Here is a 25,011-nt window from a genome sequence, read left to right on the forward strand (position 1 = left end):
GGACACTACTAAAAAAAGGGCCACGTTTCAGACAAAAAGGAATTGGCTTGGATATAAAAACTGAAGACCATTTTGGAGCTGTGGGATTGGTGACGGGGTCCTCTGAGACCCCAGGGGCTCCAGCACTGTCATGGCTCATGAGAATGGTGGTTCTGGGTTCCTTGAGATAGCAGTGCTGAGTCTGGCTGGGAAGGGTTAAAGGACCTTAGACCTTCTCCCTTCTCCCACCCTGCACTTCCCACTCCACGGGGGCTGCACCCCAGCTTGGCAAGAGCCCTTATACCTCTGCTGCAGACTGTTGACCACATATGAGGTTGCCCCTCTCCCTCCATGCTGCTGGCTCACATCATCAAAGCCCTGGCAGCAAGAGAAGTCAGCCAGGGAGAACCAAGTGTAAAGACCGCTGCTGGGAGCTGTGCTAAGGAGGCACTTCACACCCTGGCCCCTTTGGAGCCTGCATTGCTAAGCCGGGTCCCAGAACTTGTGTGTGGAAATGGTAGCTGAACCTGATCCTATGGGGCATCTCGGAGGCTGCCAAACCGAACCAGGTGCTGGTTGGGGACCCAGAGCCAGATGGGCCTTGAGTGGATGGAGCTGAGTGCAAACCTCAGGGAGGAAGCAGTGGGGAAGGCTGTGCAGGCCGGGTCTAGAACTGCCTGCCAGGAAGGAATGCAAACATAGTTTGCCAGAAAATGAAGTCAGGTGAAAAAAGACATCCCTGGAGGTGTTAAGGGGGAAAGCTGGTTGTGCTTTCTTTTCTTGCACCTCTTGGGGTTGGGTGGTGAGGGGCCATGAATTATGCTGCCCAGAAAGGCCCGCTGCACCTCTGTCTCCTTGGCTGCAGAGAGGGGGCACAGGGCCTGAGGAGGCTCAGCCAGATGTGGTTCAGGTGTCCTCTGGGCCTTGGAGTTAGGGGGCCATTGTGGGGTCAGGGCAGCCCGGCACCAGCACAGTCCACCCGCCTTCCCATGGCAGCCGAAAGGGCATTGTCTAGCCACCCAGGTGGCCTGAGTACGCAGATGAAGCCTCTGGTTATACACTCAAGGGGCTCCCTCCTTGGCTCACATGAAAGCTGGGACTGCAGGTGGTGAACAGTGGTGAGTGGTGGCCTACGTGGACATTTCGATTTCTAAAGACCTGACCCTCAGGTACTCTACCTAGGCAAATGGCTCTACTGTGGGGGAGGGGAGGAGGAGCTGCTCTGAAGCCTCAGAATGTAAGCTGTGACTGCCTTGTGGCAGGGGGATTCCCTTCTTGCCCTGGACTTCAGCTGTCCCTGCAGGCCCCTAGCTCAGGAGAAGGTAGGCTTCTAGCGCCTTCCTTTTCAGACATCCATTTCTCCATGACAACCGAGGGCCCTCTAGCACCAGGCACTGTGCAGCCCCTGGGATACAGAGGTGCAGAAAGTAGAGGGGTTCCCACCTCCCAGAGCCCAAGATAGGAGGGCAGTAACAGCACACACCCCAGTTTGTCACTGTGGATTCACGTGGCCATTGGTTTAAGTTCAACTCCTTCTTCACTGCAAACCTCTTAAAGACAAAGCTGTGCCCATTCACTGACTGCTGTATGCTCAGTCCCCAGGCTGGTGCCTGGCACACAATGAATACTAGGAGGGTGACTGAACATTGTGGCTACAGGATGAGAGGTGCTGGGACAGGAGAAGGGCCGATGCTTCCTGGAAAGTGGGGCCTCAGCACCACCTGAAGAAGGAGTGTGAGTTGCTTCAGGAGGAGGTGCATGCTCAGAGTGGGATAGAGAAGTGAATTCTGGGCTGGGGGAGAGTCCGTCCACGCAGGGTGTAGTGGGAGGTTCAGCCTGGCTGGTGAGGGGTGGGGAGCAGGATGTGGACTGCCAGTTCTCTGCCCCAGAGACAAGGTGGCACCGACAGGGCTGGGTTTCTGGGGCTGGTCCCAAAGCCTGCATCACTCATGACAGACCTACCATTGAGCCACAATATGGGGTGAGCGGGTTTGTGAGGATTTAGGGACCCAGGACAGTTTCCTGCCAGTGGCAAAGCCTTGGGAGCATGAGAAAGGGAAAGGCTCACACGGGGTCCCTCGCGCCCCTTCCTGAGGCCCCAGCTCATCTCCAGCAGCGCAAAATCAACGGTGCACTGATGAAGGCTATTGTTTGCGCTTTCCCAGAGGGAACTACAGAGGCCAAGCTCCAACTGATGACAAACGAATCAGGTCTGGAATCCTTCCTTCCCAGCTTTGAATTTTGTGTTTTTTCCCTGCCGTAGTGTTTGCCAAACTGTCTCTCAGCACACTAATCCCACAAGAAGTTCTTAGCTGGGGAATGCAGGGGACTTTGTTGAGTTAAACGCAGCCAAACGGGTTCCCTTCCTGCTGGGACATCTGGAGGCTGTCCTAAGCCAGTGCACTTTGTGGTTGATTGAGAGGTGAGCGCAGGGGCCGCAGGGCCCCCTTTGTGGCTGAGTGTTCCCCATGATTGATGGTCTGCTGGACACTTGTGGGTGAGGCCACCCTTACCACGGCAGGTTGGAAGAAATGCCCGATCTGAGGTGGCCCCTGCAGCCAGTTGCCCTCCCCAAGTGCCCCATGCCCTGGGTGCCTGTCTGCCACTGGGTCAGGCTGGGTTACTTGGAGCTGGCAACCATTGTCTAGAACTCTTGCCCCATCCTGGCCCCTTTTTGAAAAACAAAACCTAAAGCCAAGACCATAGGCTGATGCTGTCTCTGACTCGCCTGTGCTGGGCGCTCTGTGGCAGACAGGCTTCTCCCTGCCCGCCACTCTCCACATGCTCCCAGGACATTCCGGCCCGCGAGGAACATGCCCCATGTGCAAATCCCTCAGGTAATACGGGAATTCGTCACCAGGGGAGTGTGGGCGATCCAGGAATGGGAACCTGATCAGGGCCTGGAGCAGGAGAGAAGCAGCCCAGGCTGGCCAGGGAGGGCTCATGTTGCAGTGAGTGCAACTCACATGCAGAGGAGAGGGTGGGTGGGGATGGAGCCCTGCCGGCTACATGCAGAGGTGGCCTTAGCGGCAACTTCCTCCCAGCTTTTAGGGAAGACGGCAGACTGCGAACCACGTGGTTAAGGTGAGGGTGGCCATGTGCCCTTGTTTACACCTGCTGTCTAGGTATAATTATGAACTGAACCCCCTTTGACTCTCACAAGTGTTGCAGTTCGGATGATCTATTGTATGGTCAACCTAGTTAAGATGGCTCTGTAGCCTGCCATTCTACTTCATTACTTGGAAACTACCATTTTATCTCACCTGGACTGGCAACTCACTTTGTATCTCAACTAGTCTCTAAAATACAAAATAGGAGGAAAGGAGAAATGGCTCTGCCCCAGCCAAGGGTCTCCAAGGACAGTCCCAGGACCTGGTATAGCCACCATCCCACGACCCTGCTATCTGCCTGATGTCACCAGTTTTGGGGCCACCAGCTTGTCTGCTACTGCCCATACAGACAAGCAGGTACTTGTGAGATGAAACGTTGCTAAGCTCCGTCCAAGCTGACAGACTGTCCCTTTTCTGCTCATGTGTGACTTTGCTCAAACCCATCTCACTGCCAGCGATGACCACCTACACACCTGCAAAGGTCTAAGGATCTGGCCCTGGGTGGAAGGAGGAGGAAAAGAGAAGTCCACAGCAAGTTCATGTCTGCTTGGATGTGGAGAGGTCAAAGCACAAAGCTAGGGTGAGACCAAGAGCCAGCCTCTCATTATGAAAATAGAAAGTGGGAAAGGCTGGTTAAACATAAAGCACCTATAAAATTATATTGGTCCATCGTAACCAGGGAGCCCACACATAAACACACACAAATCCAGCCGCTCATTCCTGGCCCCTTGACTGCCTTTGTGTTTTCTATAATTAATCGGGCAAGGGCAGAACTTGGGAAAAGTCCAACTGTGGCCAGAACTCGCAGCCTTCTCGCTAGGAATAACTCACCGAACGCAGAGGGGCAGGGGGCGTGGGGCAGTGGCGGCCGGCGTCCGGTTACCTGCAGCATGTTGAGGAGCAGGCTCCGGAACTTGGTTCCCTCCACCATGAAGAGCGCCATCTTGTCGCAGAGCTTGGCGGCGGTGAAGGCGAAGCTGCGGTCGGACACGGCCTTCTGGTAGATGGTGCGCACGATCTCGCCCAGCATCTCCTCGGAGTTGGTGGAGTTCTGGGCCTCCTCCATGAAGGTGGTGAGCTTGGCATCCACGTCGCTGCTGTTGTTTCGCATGCTGTTCAGGATCTCGATCAGCTTGTCCATCTTGTTCTGCTGGGGAGTGGTCGTCTCCACGGCCACTTCATCCTGGGGGTGTCGGAGACAAATGAATGTGCCTGAGTGAAGCCGAGGTCTCTGTGTGGGGGTGGCCCGGTGGAAAAAGGGTGGCCACCCCCAGAAAGCAGGACCAGGCCTACTTTCCTGGATCTGAGGGCTGGTCCCTCTGGGAACCTCCACCAAAGACCCCTCACGCGCCAAAAGCTCCTTGTTTCCTTTTTTCTTGGCCCCTGTGACATCCAGGGCTGATACTGCTTTTGGCTTCTAGCTCCTACCCAGGATTCTCACATACATTGGCCTTTTTTTTGTTTATTTGTCCATCAAATGGCTTAATTTAGAAATGATTTAATGGAGCTTTTGAAAGAGGAAATAAGATAACAAATATGAAATCGGGCCAAAGAGAAAATGAGGGTAGGAAGACTTGGTCAGGAAGGCAGGTCAGATCCAAAATGCCTGCAGTGGTGGTTAAAAGCGGCCCAGGCAGTGCCCACCTTGTCCCCCACACCCTCAGCTCCGAATGTCCAAGGATGACTTGTTCTCTGGACATAGGGCTCCCTGTGGGCACAGCCCTGGCTTTTTGTCCTGTGGAGACTGTAGACATATGCCACACACGAAGGAATCCTCCCATGTGCCACTAAAACAGTTGGTGCTTCTAGGAGGGACATTACAAGTAAAAAGCCCTACAGCCTTATGAGGTTTCACTGCAACTAGGATCAGATCAGGGGCTTGAAGAAGAAAAAAATGTCATCTTATTGTATTGACTCATTCTTGGTGGCCAAGAATGGGGACAACTTAACTGTGGGGAAGTGAGATCTGGCTGGAAGGGCAGGGTCAGGGTCATGAAATGAGATCCACGCTTGTTCTTCTGTCCCTGACAATAGAAGCTCTGGGCTAGAAGGCACAGACTTCTAAGCTCTGACAATAGAAGCTCTGGGCTAGAAGGCTCTAGATCCCACCCACTCTGTGCCTCCAGCTGTGTTGCTTTGGGTAAGTGATTTCACTCTCTGGATCTCAGGTTCCTCATAGGTAACACGGTGAGGTTAGATGAGAAAATCTATAGCTTTCCTTGAGCCCTTCCATGGTGGGATCGAGTTCCAAGGGCATATAGTCTCTCGCTCGAGAACCGAATACTCAGGAGGCTGAGGCAGGAGAATGGCGTGAACCCGGGAGGCGGAGCTTGCAGTGAGCTGAGATTGCACCACTGCACTCCAGCCTGGGCGACAGAGCGAGACTCTGTCTCCAAAAAAAAAAAAAAAAAAAAAAGGGGCTGAATCCTGGGTGAAGGAATAGGATGTCCTAGTTCTTCTCCTCAAACCCAACCACCTCTTCAGGGAAGGCCACTCTGAGTCCCTGGGTAAAGTTAATAGGACACAACTCCCCACCCCAAGAGACATCTCACGCTTTACCTGTCTCTTGAAAGGGAGAAGGACAGTGTTGCTTTCCTTGATGAAAATGTTTAGGATGTGGCTGGTGGCCACCTAGGATTTACCCTTTTTTAGAGTGAGCAGCTAGCAGAGGGGGGAGTGACCCAGTCTGAGCCTGAGCCCATGTCTTCTTGGTCGAGGAGTTCAGGAGGCCTCGCCTGAGTGGAGTTCTTGAAACTGATCTATAGATGTACCTTCTCTGTTCCATTCCCCCATATACTCCTCTCTCCAGACCATCTGGGCCCCAGGGCAGGAACAGTGGCCTGCATATAGAATAGGAACTACCCACAAGAACACATCTGTACACGTTCTCTCATTTAACCTTCACAGTCTCTCAGCAAGGTGTGTAGTATTACGCCCATTTTACAGATGAGTAACTGGGGCTCAGGGAGGTTAGGTGACTTGCCCAAGACCACCCAGCCAGTCAAAGGCAAAGTGAAGTCTGAGCCTGCTCAGCTGCGTTCTAAAGCCCGTGCTGTTTCCATTCTGCCGCCCTGCAGTTACATTTAGCAGAACTCTAGAGGACTTGGTGGGGCGGATACTGGGAGCAGCATCTTATCTTCAAGAGTGGATCCAAGAAGAGGTCTGACCTGCCTTATCCTGCCTGAGTGTGGACCTTGGGCCTGGCCTCTGGGGCAAGAGCCTGAGGAAAGACAGCAGTAGAGGAAGATGGAGGAGAAGCCTAGAACATGGAGCTCTGCAGAAGCCCCAGGAGGAAGACTCTGTAGGCGCTGCTGCTGTGTGGGATGGCTGTGGGCAAGCTGGCCTTTCTTGGGACAGGTCCTCTCCAGGGTGACCTTACCTGTGCCCTTGCTGGGCAGTGGGGTCGGGGTGGTGGTGCTAGGGTGAGCACAGTAGACTTAATGCTGCCAGTACAAATCCCTAGCCCTCTTCTGGAGGTTTAGGGTTATCTACTGAAGCTGTGGGCCGGGCCAGGACCAGGGTGCAGAAAGAGGCTCCCAGGAGCAAACGTAAGGAGGCCTCACTTTCGGGCTTATGCTGGCGCAGGTGGGCACCTGCGTGATGCTGAGAATGGAGCCGCCTTACGGTCTGCACTGTAGAGCACTCCCTGGCCGCTGGATGATGAAGGCAGGAAACAGGAAGGCCGGAATCAGCCTGCTCCCACTCTGAACAACTCACCTCTGCCTGGATGGTACTCACCTGTAGAAAAGCTTCAGTCCTTCTTTCATAAGCTCCATGTTTCCCCGTTTGGGGAAAAACATGTGTCCCTTCAGCACAAACAATATCTAACCCTAGAAAATGCTCCCTGCACCTCCCCCATCACTCCCAGGCATGCATCTCTTCCCTCGACTCCCTTGGGCTGGGGGCTGGTGCCAAGTGCCTACCCTGGGCCTCTTGGAGGCTAGAGGGTGAAAAGCCCCAGTGTGCTGGAGGGGTTCATGATGGCCCTAGCTGCTGGCAGTGGTGGACCAGTGTGGTGGGTCCCTGCAGTCATAGAAGCCCCTGCTTCCCTGTACATGGCTCCCCAGACCCCCAAACCCACAAGGCTCTGCACTGTGCCCACCTACCAAAGTGCCTACCTCTTGCTGTCCTCCCTGGTGCAAGAGAACAACAAAAATTCAATTACCGGTACCTTTTCCTTTAGCCTTCGCCGCAGTCTGTCTTTGGAAGACTGGAGCAGGGTAATTTTGGGCCGCTCCCCAATGCGCTCGGGAAGAATACTGTCTTTACGTTTTGTCTCAACCTCTGGCCCCCCTGGCTGCTGTGGGGGCAGCCGCTCAGAAGCCACCGGGGCCAGGGTGTCAGGGCTGCGGGGGGCCTCGAGGCCGCTGTGCCCGGTATCCCCTGCAGTGTCCTCTAGTTTTGGGCTCTCGATGGTCATGGTCTCTTTGGCATTGCGGTGTGCGCCTGCCTCCCCCTTGTCGCCTGGTGGGTGCTTCATGTTGCCATGGTGCCAGCGCCGGTTCTGGCTGTAGCCGTGGTGAGTGGGCCTCCCTGAGGGGTGGGGCGCTGAGCCCCCCTGGTACGATTTCTGGTGGTCCCTGTTGTGTTTGGCACTGCCTGGCTGGTGGTCACCATGCTGTTGGGGCTTGTTCCCCCCTGGAGGTCTCTGCTGCCGCCTGTAAACGGAAGAGGAAAGACAGAGAGGGCGATCACTGGGCGGGCCAGTCAGAGTCCCTGTGCCCAGCCGCCAGAACAGGAAGTCATTGCCTTGTCCATATATTCATTCTTCCAACAAACACTTCCTGAACACCTTCTACGTGCCAGAGTCTGTGACAGCGCTTGGGGATACAGCAGAGAACAGGCGGACGGGTCCTTGCTACTGCAGAGGACCAAAGCCAATTCTTTCCTTAAAATCAGTACTTTATTCACTTATTAGAATATGTGTGAATGCATGCATGTGGAACAAAATTTTAAAAATCCAGTAGCAGATAACAGGGAACCCTCCTGCCTCTGACTCTGTCATCACTTATGGCCTTGGAAGCCGCCGTTCCACGTGTGTGAATCTTCCAGACACAGTCTATGCATGTACCAGCAAAGATGCATACACAGACCTGCTTCTCACAAGCACCTTCCTACGAATGACTATTCACCATAATGCTTTTTGAAAAGTTATATCCCTTTCAAACAACTTTTTTTTTTTTTCCCCTGGAACATTGTCATTGTCACCCCTAAACCCACAAACTAAACATGCTATAAGAATTTTTTATGGGCTAAATTGTGTCCCCCATCACCCCCCAAAACTTCATATGTTGAAGCCTTAACCCCCAATACTTCAGAATGTGACTGTATTTGGAGATAAGATGTGACAAATCACCTTTAAAGAGGTGATTAAATTAAATGAGTCTGTTAGGGTGCGCCCTAATCCGAATTGACTAGTGGCCTTATAACAAGAGGAACCTTTGACACACAGAGACACCAGGGAGGCTACATGCCCAGAAGAAAGACCACATAGACACACAGCAAGAAGGAGACCATCTGCAATTCAAGGAGAGAGGCCTCAGAAGAAATCAACCCCACTGACACCTTCATCTTGGACTTCCAGCCTCCAGAAGTGTCAGAAAATAAAATGCCTGTTGTTTACACAGCCCAGTCTGTGGTACTCTGTTATAGCAACCTAGCAAACAGATACAGAAGGAATATTTAACATGATGGGTGTAGGTCAAGACAGGCTCATCTGACAACACTCTCTAAGCACAGGGAACAGGTATGAGTTGTGCACCAGGAACAAACCCCAAACTTTTGAGTTGTGGCCAAAAGACAAGTGAAGAGGTGGTGAGGGGCATTCTCATGACCCTTCTGGCTGGCTCGAAGGCTGCTTCCTGCCACTCAAAGCACTACTATGTTCAAACTCCATCTTACCCTCAGGGTGTTTTCCATGCCACAACTTTACTGGAAGTGCAGTTGGAGCACAAGATAAGCAGGAATTCCTCAAAGGTTGTAAAATAGTGGAAAGATTTTGCAGAAAGATAAACTTCTAAAGAATAAGCTCTGCACCTCCTCCGTCACCTATCTTGGGTACCACAGACCTTCATTGCACAGCATGTTTTGAACAAATTGTATTTATTTACTTATAACTTATTGCTTATTACTTACATAAATTCAATTTTAATATTTACTTGATACATTTTATCTGTGAAAAATTGAGGGTATCCTGGGTTGGGCTGGGGTTAAATGCATTATTTTTTCCCACTAAAATTAATAAATTTTTTTTTTTTCATTGAAAAGCCACCATTGAAAAGCTTAGTAGCTCATTATCCCCAATGGGGATGACAGTCCCTTTGATCCCACCCTGTTGGGGTGTTGGGTACCTTGCCCCTCATTGGACCTCCAGTGGAGTGGTGGGTGGGAGTGGGGCTACAGTTTCTGCAGGGGTGTTTGGCTGGAGGAAAGTAGCTATTGTCTCGAGTTTTCTATCTTGCTAGGCTGCCCCTTTCCTGGTCCTTTGGCTAGAAAGAGTAGGCTTTTGTTGGGGCTCCGTTTGTCTGCTTGGGCCTCAGGGTGTTTCTGGGTCTCCAGTTGCTTTAGCTCCAAGTCTGGGATATCTGAGCCAAGAGGAAAACCCCAGGAAATCACCCGTGTGTCATTCTTCAGCTCCCAAGGTCCCTGACCTGTCTGTCTGCTTTCTACCTTTCGGAGTCTTCTTAGGTTTGTTTTTATACACAGTGTCCAAGGTTTGGGGTTGTCTGTATTTATTTCCATAATTTAAGAATCATTATTAAAATATCTGTAAAAATCTGGCACCCTGAACTGAATCCTGCTGACTAGGCATGCCCTGGGCCCTTCTCAGGAGGCCTGCATGACATTTTTCATCCCTGGTGTCCAAGTTCAATCTTGTTGGGTTCTGATATACATTCCTGGGCAAGGGCACTGTTACCTTGACACTTGGGTGGGAGAGACAGCCCCTCCATTCCCAAACACACCTCCCTCCTCAATGGCATTGCTGAAATATTCAGTTTCACTCCCCATGGCAGGGTAGGAGCTATCGGCACCAGCACCTGGAGAAGAGTTGGGCCCCATCAGAAAAGTGGGGCCCTTGAGTCAGGTTCCTCCCAGTGATTCTACCACCAACTGGCCTTCCGATTACCCAGCCCAGCCCACCCCCAAATGCCTGAGTCAGCATGGAGAGCTGCAGCCCTCATTCTGCAGAGTATAAGGCAACCCCCATTGGAGAACCCAGCAGAAACTGTGGCCCACAGACCACTCCTCAGGGCGCCTCGTGCCTGTGACTTTTTGTGAATTCTCCCTCCTTTAACTTCTCAATTACTTTCAACTAATTGCTCCTTCCATGCTCTTTGTTCTTTCAACGTGAGTTATTTTTAAGCCCAGAGAGGAACCTTGGAAATTCCCTGGCAGATAATAATTGATTCTCACAACTTTTGTCATCCTTATTTAGAATTTTTGTGGCGCCTGCAGCTATGGCCCAAGAAATGTCCCCAAAGGATGGTTGACCAAGCCCTTCCCAACATCCGTCTTGAAACTGTCTGGTTTCCCACTTGCCATATCAGGGATTTCCCTCCCTCTACCCAGTGCACGCCTCCACCCCCGGAAAAGAAAACAACTTCTGTCTACCTGGAGGGGAAGGAAGTAATTGCTACGTGGCTGGTGGTCAGGGGCTCCAGAAAGAAATCAGCTGGCTCCTGCAGGGCTTTTGCAGCTCATTCCTGGAAATCTGGAGGGACCCGGAATTCCATGTCTCCCTGGTTCGAAAGAGCTTGGAGCCAGCCAGTCCTGACAATCTAGCAATGGCCAAGAATGCCCCAGGCCACTTGGCACTAGTGGGAGTGCTCAGGCTCACCCTTGCTGGGCGGCGGCTCCTTTGTACATGTGGAAAGCCATCCTCAGTTGGGAGGGAAGCCAGGGAGTCCACCTCAAGTGTTCCCTCCTAATTGGGTAGGCAAGACTAACAGGTTCAAAAGAAGGAGGTCTTGATATAGAGCTAAACGGCAGATAGAATCAACTGGGTGAGCCCCGGCAGGGCAGAGAAGAAACCAGATGCCACTGGAGGAAGAGGCATTAAGATTGTCCCTCTGTCCTCCCTTTTCCTTCTTCCTGCACAAGGCCTTGCTTAGTTCTCAGGGCAAGTAATTGCTGGGACTGGCCTCTGTGTGCAGGCGGGCCGAGAACCTTTCTTCCCATTCGACAGATAAGACAACTGAGGCTCCATGAGGTGCACTCCCACGGCAGAGGGACTGCCATGGGCTCCATGAGTGGGCTAAGCCTGTCAACTAATCACAGCACCTTGCAGCCACCTCCCGTCTGTCTCCTAGTCTCCTTTATAGCCTCCTTGGCTGACGAAGACTCTGGGACAAAGACCGCAGTGACCTCTACTAATGGAGAGAAAGGGCTGAATGGCCACTGAGACCTCGGTGGTGATAACTGCATGAGGTCCAAGTTATTTGCCGGAGAAGGAGCCAAAAGGGCCGCTAAGGGCACTGGAACAGACTTGGGGTTGGGCCTCATTCTCCAACAATGGAGACCCAGGCTTCCCTGCTCCGGCCATTCACAAATATTTGTCAGCGGTCGTTGGCTGGGCCAGCCAAAACCAGCTCCTCTCTCTTCTGTGTTTGCTGGCGCTGGGTTTCGTCGATACCTTCATTCAGGGGCCAGCTGGCTGCTCCCCACAAAACCTGTGGGTTTGGGGTTTGGCTGGGCCAGGGATGAGCCACTTTTGCTCCCAGAAACCCGGCAAGGAGGCTACACTTGGTCTCAGACACATGGGTATGTGGATCCGGGGTTGGGAAACATACTGGACACCCAGTTTTGCAGCCCTGCAAGCAAGAAGGGCAAAACCTCATCTCTCTGCCTCTACTTCTGGGGAAGTCTTCTTCGAGTCAGGAAGAATGGCCCAGGAGATAAGGTTAATATTCCATTTGTGCTACTGGCAACACCTGCTGTTGGGAAAATAATGCTTTTTATTTATTTATTTTTTTGAGAATGGAAATTGTCAGTTTATGCTTTTTCCATCGTTCATTTAGTTTATTCTTTCTTCTTCGGGTTCTGAAATCAGATGTCTTGTTTCACTCTAAGACTGCTCTCTTTTATACAAAAAAACAAAAATGTTCTCAGAACACCACAGCTGCATTTTGGGAGGTGGGTGTAGGGAGAATAACTTCAAATTTTGTTTTAAAAAAATGGTTTTAACAGCAGTCCAAATGGAGACAAATGTCCCTCTGTTCGTTTTTTATTTCATAATCGTTCCCAACTAGATATTCTGAGGGCCACTGACTTATTATGGTTCCCTCCATGTCGGACACTTTACCACATAATTTGTAGGTCTGCTTAAAAATTTCTGAAAGCAAAATTCCTAGGGCAAGTGGTTTTAAAACTATGCATGGGCTCATATTTCTTGCCTTCAGGAAAAGTGATGACTGCTTATTACCAGCGTAGGCACCTCCACTCCTGCCCACCTACACATGCCCTGAGTGAGCTCTGCCTGCCCTGGCCCAGCCACCTGGGACAATGCAAGAGTTGCAGTGAGGCTCGGAGGCACAGGCACCAGCAATTTATTTGCAGCTCAGGGGTTGCTTAGCCAAGCGATGGCATATAGGACCCAGGAACAAAAGTCGCCACACACACCCACCCCAGTTTGCAGAATGATGGGGAAGCCTAAAAAGGAAAAGTATAAGGGAGGGGAGGTTTTCTTCCCTCATGAGGGAGTCAACCAAGGGACATCATGGCATTGGCTGATGAACCCGCAGAGACAAGGATCACAGTGACCTGCACTAACAGCACCCATGGTGTTTGCAGGGCTGAATCGGATGATGGGTGTCCCCTGAAGGACACTCCTTGCCAGGTCTGTCTGGGGGATGGCAGCCTGCACAGAGCCTGGCACTGTGCCACTCAGTTTCATAGGCTGGGTGATCTCACCTCTCTGTGTCTGTTTCCAGCTGTGCCAGTCCCCACCTGAGGGGCAGTTGTGAGGATTACATGAGTTACAGCGTGACGGATAAGAAAACCAAGGTCCAGAGAGGTTGCTTTGTTCTTCTAGGGTTGCCCAGCTAGTTAGTGGCAGAGCCCTCATCGGAACTCAGATCTGTTTCTGCCGTAACGCGCCATATGACTGGATTTAACAATTACTTATTGGAGATCTCAGCGCTCTTTGGAGAACTGGGGGCATCGCTACAAAGCTTAGGCAACACACAGGCCCTGTAATTGCCAGGGCCCATCGTTATCATCATGGCGGCAACAGCAGCACTGGACCAGATGCTTCCCGAACACTCCCTCCTGACAACCCTGAGAGGAGAGGGCCAGCATGCATCAGAAACACTCCTGCCACCGTGGGCGGCCAGCCAAGCTGCAGACTCTCCCACTCCAATAGATTTTGTGGCTCTCTTTGCTCAGAGTTGGGTGGAAAACAATTCAAGATTGAGGTCTTTGCCAGCCTAGGCAAAAGTTCATGTAAGAAGTGTGGTATCTCACTGCATGGACTAAAAGCTTTAGAAATCAGATGTTTACCTCGCCGAATGATGCTCTGGAATAGAAGCAAGGTCTGACTGGTACCTCTGTACCCTACAGGCAAAGACTTTTCTCACCAACTGTAGAATGAATGAATGAATGAACAATAAATGATGCAGAGAAAGGCTGGTTCATTGTTGTTTCATTAATTAAACACATGCTGAGACTCTGTTCTGCCCAGAGGTTAATCAGAGATGTCAGTGGGTTCACCTGAGGCCACATAGCTCCTGCAGCCCTCTGAGAGAAGTTGGGGTGGAGGCAGGGTATGTGTGTGACAAAGCTGTTCAGCTGTCCCTACGGAGTCCTTCAGCACTCCCCTAATCCCATCCAGGTCTTAAGGTCCAGACCTGAGCGGGAGCCTTCCCCAGCTCCCAGGGTCCCACCCGAGCCCTCCAGACTCCTGATACGATTACAGTCTGGAACGTCCTACATCACACCCATGTCTCTGCCACCGGAGTGCCTCTGAAATGCTCCCAAACCATCCACTTCCTTCAGATGAGGCAGAGCCTTCTCTCTCTCTTCCTCATGATCTGGGGAGGAGGCAGCAATGACCAGTGCACAGGGCTGCTGCCTTCATGAAGCTGAGGGTCCATTTGGAGAGACAGATGTAAATCCATTAGTTACAGAAACAGGTCTCTAGCTTCATCCCAGGACAAGAGTCACAAAGGAAAGGAAGCAGAGAGCGGCACAGGCTTACATCCTACTCTGGCCTGGAGGCAGACTGGCCACATAATGAGTGGAACCCAGTGCCAGATGAAAATGTGGGCGCCTTGTTCAAAAGCTATTGAGAAAGTCAAGACAGTCCCATCGGAGCATAAACCAAGCGCAGGCCCTGGACTCAGGCAGTTTACACACTCTAAGTGTGGCCCTGAGGCCACAGGACTCAAACTCACATCACAGGGATGCAAAAGAATGGTTCATAGCTAACATGTAGGAAGCAGTTACAGTGAGCCAGGCATGGCTTTCGTTTAACCCCAAAAGAAGCACTATTGTTCACCCCATTTTACAGAGAGGTCTTCAAAGCACAGAAAGGGTAAGAAACTTGCCCAATGCCACACAGCTTGCACCAAGCAGCGTCTGGGTTTGAACTTAGGTAGTTTGGGCCCCGAATGTGTGCCCTCAGCCACCACACTGAGGGTGCTGAGAGTGTAGGGCAGCTTGCACACCATTGCTGAGCCACTAAACCCAAATTCAGAGGACCACAGGCCTCAGCCAAAGTCAGCAAGGAGGGAGCCGTGGGCTGTCCTATGGCAGCGTGTGGTGCAGAAGCAAAGGCGGAGGGCTGAGCCAGGGCCTGCTGGGAATGGGGAGGCTGGGGCTGGTGAGGGGAGAGCCTGGGAGGGCTCTGGATGGGAGGGTTGGAGATCCGGCCAGCCAGCCTTGGCTCCACTGCGTCTGGGGAAAACCACAGAAGCCGCTGCAGCCCTTGGTTTCCATCTGTGCTGGGAACAGCCCTTTCCCACCACAGTCTGCTGGTTCCTGTGGCTGGGGCCTGTGGGGCAGGGCTGGGGGTTTGTTTTTGGGGTGGCCCCTCTGGCTTCACTGCTGCCTCGTGGTGAAGGGAGGAAAGCGTGCAGACTCCTGCCACCTTCCTCCATCTTGGGGCAGCATGGAAGGCCAAGGGAAAAAGGCTTTCTTGGGGATATTCTATGGGGTTCTGAGCTTCACTCAACTGCGGACCCATTTCTGAGGCCTCCTCTCAACCCCACTGGAAATCCAGGGCTCTTGGCCCACATTGCCCAGAACCAGTTTCCTGGGCAGCTTTGGCTAACCACTCAACTCCCCGTGGCCCAGTGTTCCCACCTGCAGAATGGGGAGACCAATCCCGACTCAGGTTCTTAGGGTGGCCTCCCACCTACAAGACTCCTGCCTGGATCACAAGGCTAGTCTGAGGCTACAATGAAATGAAGCCCAGGAAAGCGTGTGGGGAACAAAAGCACGTTCTAAATACGAGGTATTATTTTTGTTCCAGGGTGAATCCAGCATTCCAAGAATCCTCAGCCTCAAAAGTTCTGAGGCAGCGTGATGTCATGGGAAGAGCACGCGGCTGCCCTGGGGAGTCGCCAGGCTCCGCGTGAACCTGGTGGAGTGTTTCCAGGGGAAGGCCCTCGCCCTTCCGCTCAGCCTGCCAAGGCCTGCAGTCTCCCGGATCTGGCCCATGGACCCTCACTGCAGCCTGCTGGTGGCTCTGGGCATCCCCTGAGCTTCACAGTAGTTCCTGGAAGTTTGAAGTATGGACTTTGGAGCCAGATCCCCAGAGTTCAAATGCTGACGCTGCACTTTTAGCTGTTCAACTTTGGGCAAGTTCCTTAACTGCTCTGTGCCTTAGCTTCTTTCCCTGTAAAATGGGAACAAATAGAAAACCCGTCTCATAGGGTTCTTGTGAATTTTAAAGGACTTGATATAAGTGCTATATTAGTGTTTGCTTGTAATATTATTATACCGTGGGTTTTCCAAGCAATAGAGCACAAATCCTCCAGCTATGCAGAGGGAGGGATCACACTATGTACCCGTAGTACAAATGAGAAGACTGGGGCTGTTTCAAATGTTAGGTCAAGGAAGAGACCCCAAGATGTCTGGCTTCTCTTCTGGTTTTGGGCTCTAAGGGCTGAGCTTTGGGCGTAGTTTCCCACCATGAAACTCTTCATCACCCAACATTCACTACCATCATCCCAAGGGAAATACTGTGACGGGGTCCCCACAGCTTGGGGTCCACCTTCAGTGACTTCCTCTACCACCAGCCCAAAGCCTGGCCATTTGAATCCACCATAGCTGGCCTCGGTACCCTGGCCGATGGGCCTTAGCTGGCCCTCTGCTGTCTCACTCACCCCACGAGTTGATTGACCTAGAAGTCGCTCTCCCAGAAGTCACCCTTTCTTGCCTGTTTTAATCTCACCACCTCGGCGTGGTGGAACAGCCCTTAAACTAGAAAAGCTAGGACCAAGAGGAAGGCACATGGAGAGAAAGTCGCCTAAAAGTTCTTTAAAATCCCAGGTGCGACCAATCATGGAGCCTGTCTGAAAAATGAGGGGTGGGGAGGAGCGGCCAGTAGAGGCAAGGCTCAGAGATGCAGCCTGGACTCACTTACCGAAGGAACTTTCTCATGGGGATGGCTGCCCCGCAACAGAGGGGTCTGTCGGGGGACATGGTGAGCTTCCTGTCATGGGAGGTGTCTGATCACTGACCAACAGTTAGAAACCGCAGTGCCCTATACCTCACTAATTAGCTATTGCCTATTCTGCAACCAGCACGTCATCCAGGAAGCCCTCCTGGACCTCAGCAGCCCTCTAAGGAGTTCTCATCTGGAGAGACAGCCTGATGTGGTGTCAGCTCGAAAGCTGGACAGCCTTGGGTTCATATGCTAGTTTTGCCCTGGTCTAGCTGGGTGGTCTTGGACAAGTCACTTAACTTCTCTGCCCCTCTGTTATCTTATCAATCAAATGGCCCTCATAACAGCTATGCACACGGTAGCTGTGAGGACGGGCTGCGCCGATCTCCGGGAGGTGCCTTCCCAGGGAATGGGCCTGACTCCATTGTCCCACGCTGTCTCACACCTCTGGGTTTCTGACTTTCCTTCCACTCTCAGGGCTGGAGTGAAGGTGGAGTAAAGGTGTAGTGATACTCAGTTTAGCACCATCATTATCCCTCCCTCTTTCCCTCCCTCCCTTCGTCCCAAGTCACCATGGTACTCAGATTTAACAAACACTGAGTGGCCCCCACCTGCTGGGGACACACATGTTCCCCCTTGATCTTTACAGCAACCCTGGGGGAGCCTTTCCCCCTTGGGAGAGGTTGAGCAGCAAGCCCATCCAGGACCAGGGCCTGAACCCCCATCTTGCGCCTGTGCTCTTCACTCCAAGAGACTGACCCATCTGTGCTCTTCTAGATAAACATCCTCACTGCTATTTAAAATAATCTGGTAGGAATAACTGAGAAAATGCAAAGGACTGGGCATTGTAATTCGTCAAAGTCCATCTTGGGACTGGTGGAAAGGGCTGCTTTCTCCATTACTTTGGCCATTGATGGGGTGACCTATAACAAAAACCTCCTTTTTTGTTAAATTATTATTATTATTATTCTTTCTTAGAGTCAGGGGTTTGGGTTTTGCTCTGTTGTCCAGGCTGGAGTGCAGTGGCATGACCATAGTTCATGCAACCTTGACCTCCAGGGCTCAAGTGATCCTCCCACCTCAGCCTCCCAAGTAGCTAGGACTACAGGCTTGTGCCACCATGACTGGCTAATTTTTTTTTTTTTTTAATTTTTATAGAGACAGGAGTTTTGCTATGCTGCTAATGCTGGTCTTGAACTCCTGGGCCGAAGCCCTCCATTTACCTTGGCTTCTCAGAGCACTGGGATTATAAGCGTGAGCCGCAGCCCCTGGTCGCAAAATCCTCTTGAACAAGCCAATTTCTCTTCTCCTAGACTTTCTGAATGAAGTGTTTCACTTCAAGGCCTGGGCATGAAACCGAGTAGTGACCCCAGGACTCCAAGGTGTCAGGAGCTTCCCTAGGACAATGAACACACCTCAGCGGCCTGAGCTGTGTGTGGGCCGCCACCCTGTTGGCTCCAGTGCAGGCCCTTCCCCTGCCCAGCGCACCTCTCTACTTCTGGCTAGAGGCCCTCCATGCAAGCCTGCCTACTGGGGTTTCCCAAGATTCTTAGCCAGGAACCCACTGGGAGCTTGCGGGGACAGGAGATGGGGCACTGGAGGCTCAGCACTGGTTGGCAAGCTGGCCGATGGTAGCCTCCTCACCTATCGTAGTTTATTCTTGATTCATTGAAAACCACATTTGATCCAACAAATGAAGAATATTGTTTCTCAGGCTGGCCTCTCCCCTGAGATCTGGTTAGAGCCACATACCAGCTTTTGAGTCTTCCTTTGCAATCCTAAAATCTGATCAAACTCTGGTGTATTTGTTATGCGTAGGGGCTCAGGTTGCCACAAAGCAACATAACATATGGTTCCTGCCCTTGGGGATCTTAAAATCTAGCGGCAAAATTGCTATGTCTATTCAAAGAACCATCCACCACAGCATGGGACAAGACAAGGGGTCTGGTGAGTTCTCCGGGTGAGGTTAGGGAGGGCTTCCTGGAGGAGGTGAGGTAATGGAAGGACCCACAGAACCAAGAGGAATACCTTGAAAAAGAAGAGTAGAGACACTGGCAGTGGTTGGAGGTTGGATGGAGACAGAGAAGCAGTGGGGATGGGAGGATCCCCTTAAGACTGCCGGGGAACTCAGCTCCATCCTGGATCAGGCGCCAGGGTGCTGGACTCAGCATTTTTGACCCAGGCCTTCAAAGTCTCTCTTTCTGGATGAAGAGACCATGCCACACTGAGGCCTCTCTCCTCTGTCCATCCTGCTGTGTGGCCTATCATCTTGCCATGCTCTGACCTGAAACCTTTGGTGACAATGCTCCCTCTCACCTAATTTCTGACTCCTCCTGACCAGCCTGGCCCTCCTGTCTACCAGGCAAGAGCTAGAGAGGCGGTGCCACCATCATAGTGCCTCATCTGCTTGTCCCTGTGCCTGATCTTCCACACCCATCAAGACCCTCCCCACACGTTCTCACTTCAATCAGTATGCACGGAGTACTCCATCAGGCCAGCAATCTGTGACCCTGGTGTCCCACACATAAGCGTTCCAGAGGAGCGCAGCACAGGAGAGACACTTTTCAAGAGGGACAGCGTGGAGCCTGGGGCACCTCTGAGAGCAGACAGGTGTTGTGGGTGTGCCTGGGGGCTGGAAAATAGCTAACAGCCTGAGCTAAAAGTTCTGACCACAGGGTGATGATAAACCTTGTCCACATTCCCTCTGCCTTGGGCTGGCCCTGGGAGGGGATGCCGGCCCTTGTTGGGGAAAGGCCCCCACGTGAAGCAAAGATGACCCCGCAGATGGGACACAGAGGAGCCAGCTGGGCTTCGTGGGCTGTGGAGCTTCCAGGCTCTTGGCGGAGAATGCCGCCAGCCACCTCACTCCATTAGGCCTCACAGCCCAGCCACCCTTCTGGGACTGTCTCCTTCACTCACGACTTCATTACCGACAGGTTCGCCTGTCCCTGAAAGGCTGTTTTTCCATCCTGGGAAGGAGAGGAAATACGAAATGGAGTTAGCTGGAGTAGGGCCTCTCTGGGCCACATTTTTGAGCCAGGGCTGGTGGAACTGATGGGGCCGTGGTGAGACATTATCACAGAGAGGACTCCTCAAGGTTTCATGCACAGCAGAACCCCCAGCCCAGCCATCTTGGAACATGGCTTCCCAGCAGACAGTTTCTTTGTCTAGAACCTTCCAAAATACAAGGGACCTGGTAGCAGGGTGCTGATAACCTTCACATTAAACACCACTCAGCTAAGAGTCAGCCTGTGTATTCCGGGACAAAGACCTGCTCTACTAGTTCCCAAATGCTGGGGTCCTGAGGCTTAGAGCAGTGAGTTAAAAGTCAACGAAAGGCTTTCCCTTATGATAAAAGGCAACTAATACATTTAGAAGGAATGATGGAATTAGAAAATCATTTGGCAACCACCATAAGCATAATTGTTTCAAGCAAGAATCATCAATAGAAGTCAGTGGGTGAAAGTTTGAAGAAAAACAGAACATTGGCATAGCCTCAAAATATCTCCCCAAAGATATTTCTTAATTACAAAGGGAAAACTTGTAACTTTACAGTGGAGAAACTTGGCAGGCACCACCTTAGCCAGGTAATCACAGTTAACATCACCAGGCAGGGGATTAAAGAACAGCACATACCTCCTGACGAGGTGCACTGGGAAGGTCACATCACTACAGTGCGTATGACCCAAGTCCAATCATGAAGAAATGCCAGAGAAACTGACATTGAGGGACCTTCTACAAAAATAACTGGTCACTCTTTAAAAAAAGGCCAATGTCATGAAATACAAAGACTTAAGAACTGCCCCAGGTTGGCCGGGCGCGGTGGCTCACGCCTGTAATCCCAGCACTTTGGGAGGCTGAGGCGGGCAGATCACAAGGTCAGGAGATCGAGACCATCATGGCTAACACCGTGAAACCCTGTCTCTACTAAAAATACAAAAAATTAGCCGGGCGTGGTGATGTGCACTTGTAGTCCCAGCTGCTGGGGAGGCGGAGGCAGGAGAATGGCATGAACCCGGGAGATGGAAGCTTGCAGTGAGCCGAGATTGCGCCACTGCACTCCAGCCTGGGCGACAGACTGAGACTCCATCTCAAAAGAAAAAAAAAAAAAAGAACTGCCCCAGGTTAAAAGATACTAACAAGTCATCACAATTGAATGCAGCCCACAGTCTAGGATCAATCGTTAGAGAAATATGAGTAAGGTCTATAGACTCAATTACAGTATCGTATCTATGTCAGTTTCCTGATTTTGAGAATTGTATTGTGGTTATGAAAAAAAGTCTTTGTTTTAAAGAAACACACTGTGAAATATTTAGCAGTAAAACGGTATCATTTTGGCAACTTACTCTCAGACGGGTCAGAAAAAAATGTATACGAGAGAGAGAAGGATAAAATGTTAACATCACAGGAAACTGGGTGATGGATATATGAGAATTCTTTGTACTATTCCTGCAACTTTTCTGAGAGTCTGAAATTTTGTCAGAATCAAAAGTTTTTAAAAATAAGCAGGATTTAGTTAAAAGGGAGGAGGGGAGAGGCCATTCTAGAAGAAATGCCAAGCTCAACAAAGGCTTGGTGGCAATTTTTCTTAAGTCAATTTCTTACACACTGGGCAAACCAAATGAAATACAATAAAATTGACACAAGGGGGTCCTGCTGCACCTAGCAGGAGGTGAAACTGCAGAGACCCCTTATCGTAGGATGGCACTACCAGGGTTGAACACAGAGCTCATTGTGCATCTGTGTACTTGGAACCAATAGAATCCTTAATGGAACTTGAGTGTCTGGGCACAGTCTGAAGGGCGGCCAAACCCTCCCACATCTTGGGGAACTTGGGAGGGCCTGTGTACCAGCACTCACCAAAAGCAAGTCAGTTTGACCTTTTGGAAAGCACTTGTGGTCAAATTTCTCAAAGTAAGCCCCTCCTCTCGGGGGTAGGCCTGTAAGGCACTTATCAGGAGACCTAGCCCCTCAACGGGAGGGAAAAAGGATGAGTTCTCATTATTCTTATTTTTACCTTCGTGGAAACTGGGGCAGTTTAGAGGGCTGCCGCAGCTGAATCTTGCTTAACTCTTTGGGACTTGAGAATTCCTCTCACCGTAATATTTTCTCTTGGAAACACTCTTAAGTGTTAAAAAAAATTTTTGTTATTTTTGGTGGTACCAGATAAAGAAGTTACTTTATGTCAAATACAGTTTTTAGATTGATATGTTATTGGAGGTGAATTACAAGATTCGTGTTTAACCCGATCTTTAATAACATTCATGAATACAGGCAAAATTTAGCCTTCTGCCAATTATCAAGTGATGCATTCTTCTTCATTTATTGCAAACGAGTTATAAAAGCAAAAGCATGATTTTCTACAAAGAAATTTCAAAATGACATATTACCATCACATTGTGGATTTGGCATCAGTACACACTAAACTGTAGGCTAAAGTTTGACTATATAAGGCATAAAAAGAAACAAAAAGTAAAAACTGATTTCATGGCCTGCTGTTTGGAATTCTTGAATTTTCTGTTTTTCTAAAAAAACAAAAGTCAACTGGTTTGATTTTGTAATATTCTTGCTTTGTTTCTAAATTCTGAGACCTGAGAGTTTTTAGGAAGTGCTTCTGTCCAAATTGTATGACGTGAGTGAGGAGGGCCTTGGCTCCCTGTGGACACAGAGTCAGATAGATGGGTGTTGGGCTCTGTCTGCCTCCAGCCTGGGATTGTGAAGCTCTGCAAGCTGCAGGAGCTGCCACACGAGAACTCTGACCAGATGAATGAGGCTTGCAGATCCGGCCAGAGCACCCTGAGGCATATGTGCAGAATTATTACCACTTACGTGTTCCTCATGAACCAGCCTTTTAATATCAGTGTTCTTTAATGCTTCCTGCCTTTAACCAACTGTCCATTATGGGTAAAAAATTAAATATTTGACTAAGAATAAAAATAATTTAAAATGTGTAATGGTCAAAACCACCAGAGTGGCTCTCTGGGCTGCTGAATGATAAACTGGTAGAGGGGCCGAGTCCTGGGTGTGCTGTTCCTATCTCCATGAAGCCCTGATGCTCGCCCCACGCCCACAGGCAAGAATTCACACTGCGCTGTTTAAAGATGAAAAAACACCCCAATACCCCTGGCAGAAGCAGGGAGAGCCAGACTCTGGACCCAGCCAGACTCTGGACCCAGTCACTTTCTAGTATGGGCCCCTGGGCAAGGCGCTTACTGTCCATGCCTCAGTTTTTCCATTTGTGAAATGGGAGAATAATGATGATAAAGGCGATTGCACTGGTTTCCAAGGGTTAAATGAGCTGCGCCTTGGCTCTGTGTTGCTCTGACACAGAGCAAGACTCAATAAGTTGATTCTGCTGCTGCCGTCATCGCTCACTCGGGAAACGGCAGCAGTGACAAGTCAGGACTCCAGGCATGGCACTCTCGCTGTCTGCGCGTGAACCCAGGAGGCCTGAATGCAGAAGGTGCCTCCTCTGGCATCTCTAGGGTTCCTGTGTCAGGTTCAGCCCCTTACAGGCAACCTTGGGTCTGCAGCCCCTTTGGGGAGCATCCACAAGGGTCTGGATTCCTCTGCTTGCCCTCTGGGGAGCCTCAAGGCTTGAGAAGAATCCCGGGGCACCCTGGACACTGTGCTGCAACCTGCCCTGCTCCTTTCTTTCTCCCTATGAGCACCCATGCCATTCCCCTGCAGGAACTCCCTCCCCACTCATCTTTGCCTCAACACATCTCTTGCTTCTTGGGGAGCTCATGTGCTGTCTCCTTCAGGAAACGGTTCTGGTCACCCTGGCCCAAGAGAAAGGCCCTGTCTGTCCCAGGACCTTTTCCTAGTGTTGAGAATAAATGTCTGCATGTTTATGGCCTATGTCCACAGCTCATCCCTGGAGGCAGGCAGGGACCACATCCTGTTCTTCTGCCCCTGCCTGGCTTTCTACAGTTGGTATTGGGCTCCACTGGAAATAAGTGTTTAGATTTTTGCTGTGGGTCAGGAGCCCTGGTAAGTGGTTTCTGAGCTGGGGGACAAAGAGGCAGGTGTCAGGCCCTTGGTCCCAGCAGCACTCACTGGCTCTCTGTTCCCCGGGAGGCGCCCTGTGCTCCCTTCTTGTGCTGAGTATGGCCCAAGGTAAGATGAAGATGAGGAGAGGACAGCAGAGTGGGAGGCTCTCAGCCCCATGAGTCCGCTTCTTTTGGGTGAGAAACTGAGCCAGGCCTCTTAAAGATGGCCTTGGTTGGCCAGGCATTGGGGTTCATGCCTGTAATCCCAGCAGGTTGGGAGGCCAAAGCAGGAGGATCACCTGAGGTCAGGAGTTTGAGACCAGCCTGGTCAACAGGACAAAATCCTACCCGTACTAAGAATACAAAAAAATCAGCCAGGCATGGTGGTGTATGCCTGTAATCCCAGCTCTTTGGGAGGCTGAGGCAGGAGAATCACTTGAACCTGGGGGGTGGAGGTTGCAGTGAGCCGAGATTGCATCACTGCACTCCAGCCTGGACAACAAAGCAAGACTCCATCTCAAAAAAAAAAAAAAAAAAGATGGCCCTGGCCATGTGGCTGATGGAGTGGGTTGGGCCAGTGCTGGCAGAGCTGGCAGGACACAGGGTGGGGTAGGGTAGCACCTGGGTATTTTAGGCTCACGGAGTGCCCACTGCCTGGCAATATGCACCAAGGAGAGGGAGGGGCAGAGTAAAGAGCAGACTCTGGCTGGAGAGGCAGGCTACCGGCTCTACTCCAACCTATGGCTGTGAACTGTGTGACACTGGCCTAGAGGAAACACCTCTCTGGGACCCAGTTGTCTTTTCTAACAATAACAACTGCCAGGATAATGAATGACGTGTATGGTGCTTTCTCTGTCCAAGATGCTATTCTAAGAACACAAATATGCTTACTCAATCATCACCACAGTTCTATGGGGTAGACAGTGACATTATTGTCCTCATTTTATAGCTGATGAAACAGGCATAAAGAAGTGAAGTAACTTGCCCCAGGTCACACAGCTGAGGAGAGCCCACACTCTTAACCACGATGCTATATTTCTGGACTTGGTGGGGTCGAGGCATGGGGGGGCTAGATAAATATTACAAATAAAACACTATAATATTTCTAGAACCCATCAGGAATTTTTTAATCTGGTTTCAGCTACTCCAGGCTTCCAGTGAGTTGACCACGGGTAGGGAGAGGTCCTGGGAGCTGGAGTCCACTCCTTCCAAAGCCAGAGCATCTCTGCTCCCTGGTGACACAAAGGAACAAGGTGTGCAGTAGGGGAAGAGGTGACAGTCAAGGCAGGCCAAGGGCAAGGACTGAGTAGCCCAGGATGTCCTG

General features: G+C 51.1%; 1 protein-coding gene across 1 annotated transcript in view; it reads right to left on the bottom strand.

Moving 5' to 3' along the window:
- CTIF (cap binding complex dependent translation initiation factor) overlaps nucleotides 1–25,011 on the bottom strand; it is a 335,511-nt gene that overhangs the window by 98,949 nt on the left and 211,551 nt on the right. The window contains exons 9-10 of the mRNA XM_025365501.1: nucleotides 7,261–7,747; nucleotides 3,973–4,272 (exon numbers count right to left, since the gene is read on the bottom strand). Of these exons, the coding sequence (XP_025221286.1) occupies nucleotides 3,973–4,272; nucleotides 7,261–7,747 (787 nt within the window). The remainder of the gene's footprint in view (nucleotides 1–3,972; nucleotides 4,273–7,260; nucleotides 7,748–25,011) is intronic.

This window comes from Theropithecus gelada, chromosome 18 (genome assembly GCF_003255815.1).
Source record: "Theropithecus gelada isolate Dixy chromosome 18, Tgel_1.0, whole genome shotgun sequence".
Taxonomy (NCBI): Eukaryota; Metazoa; Chordata; class Mammalia; order Primates; family Cercopithecidae; genus Theropithecus; species Theropithecus gelada.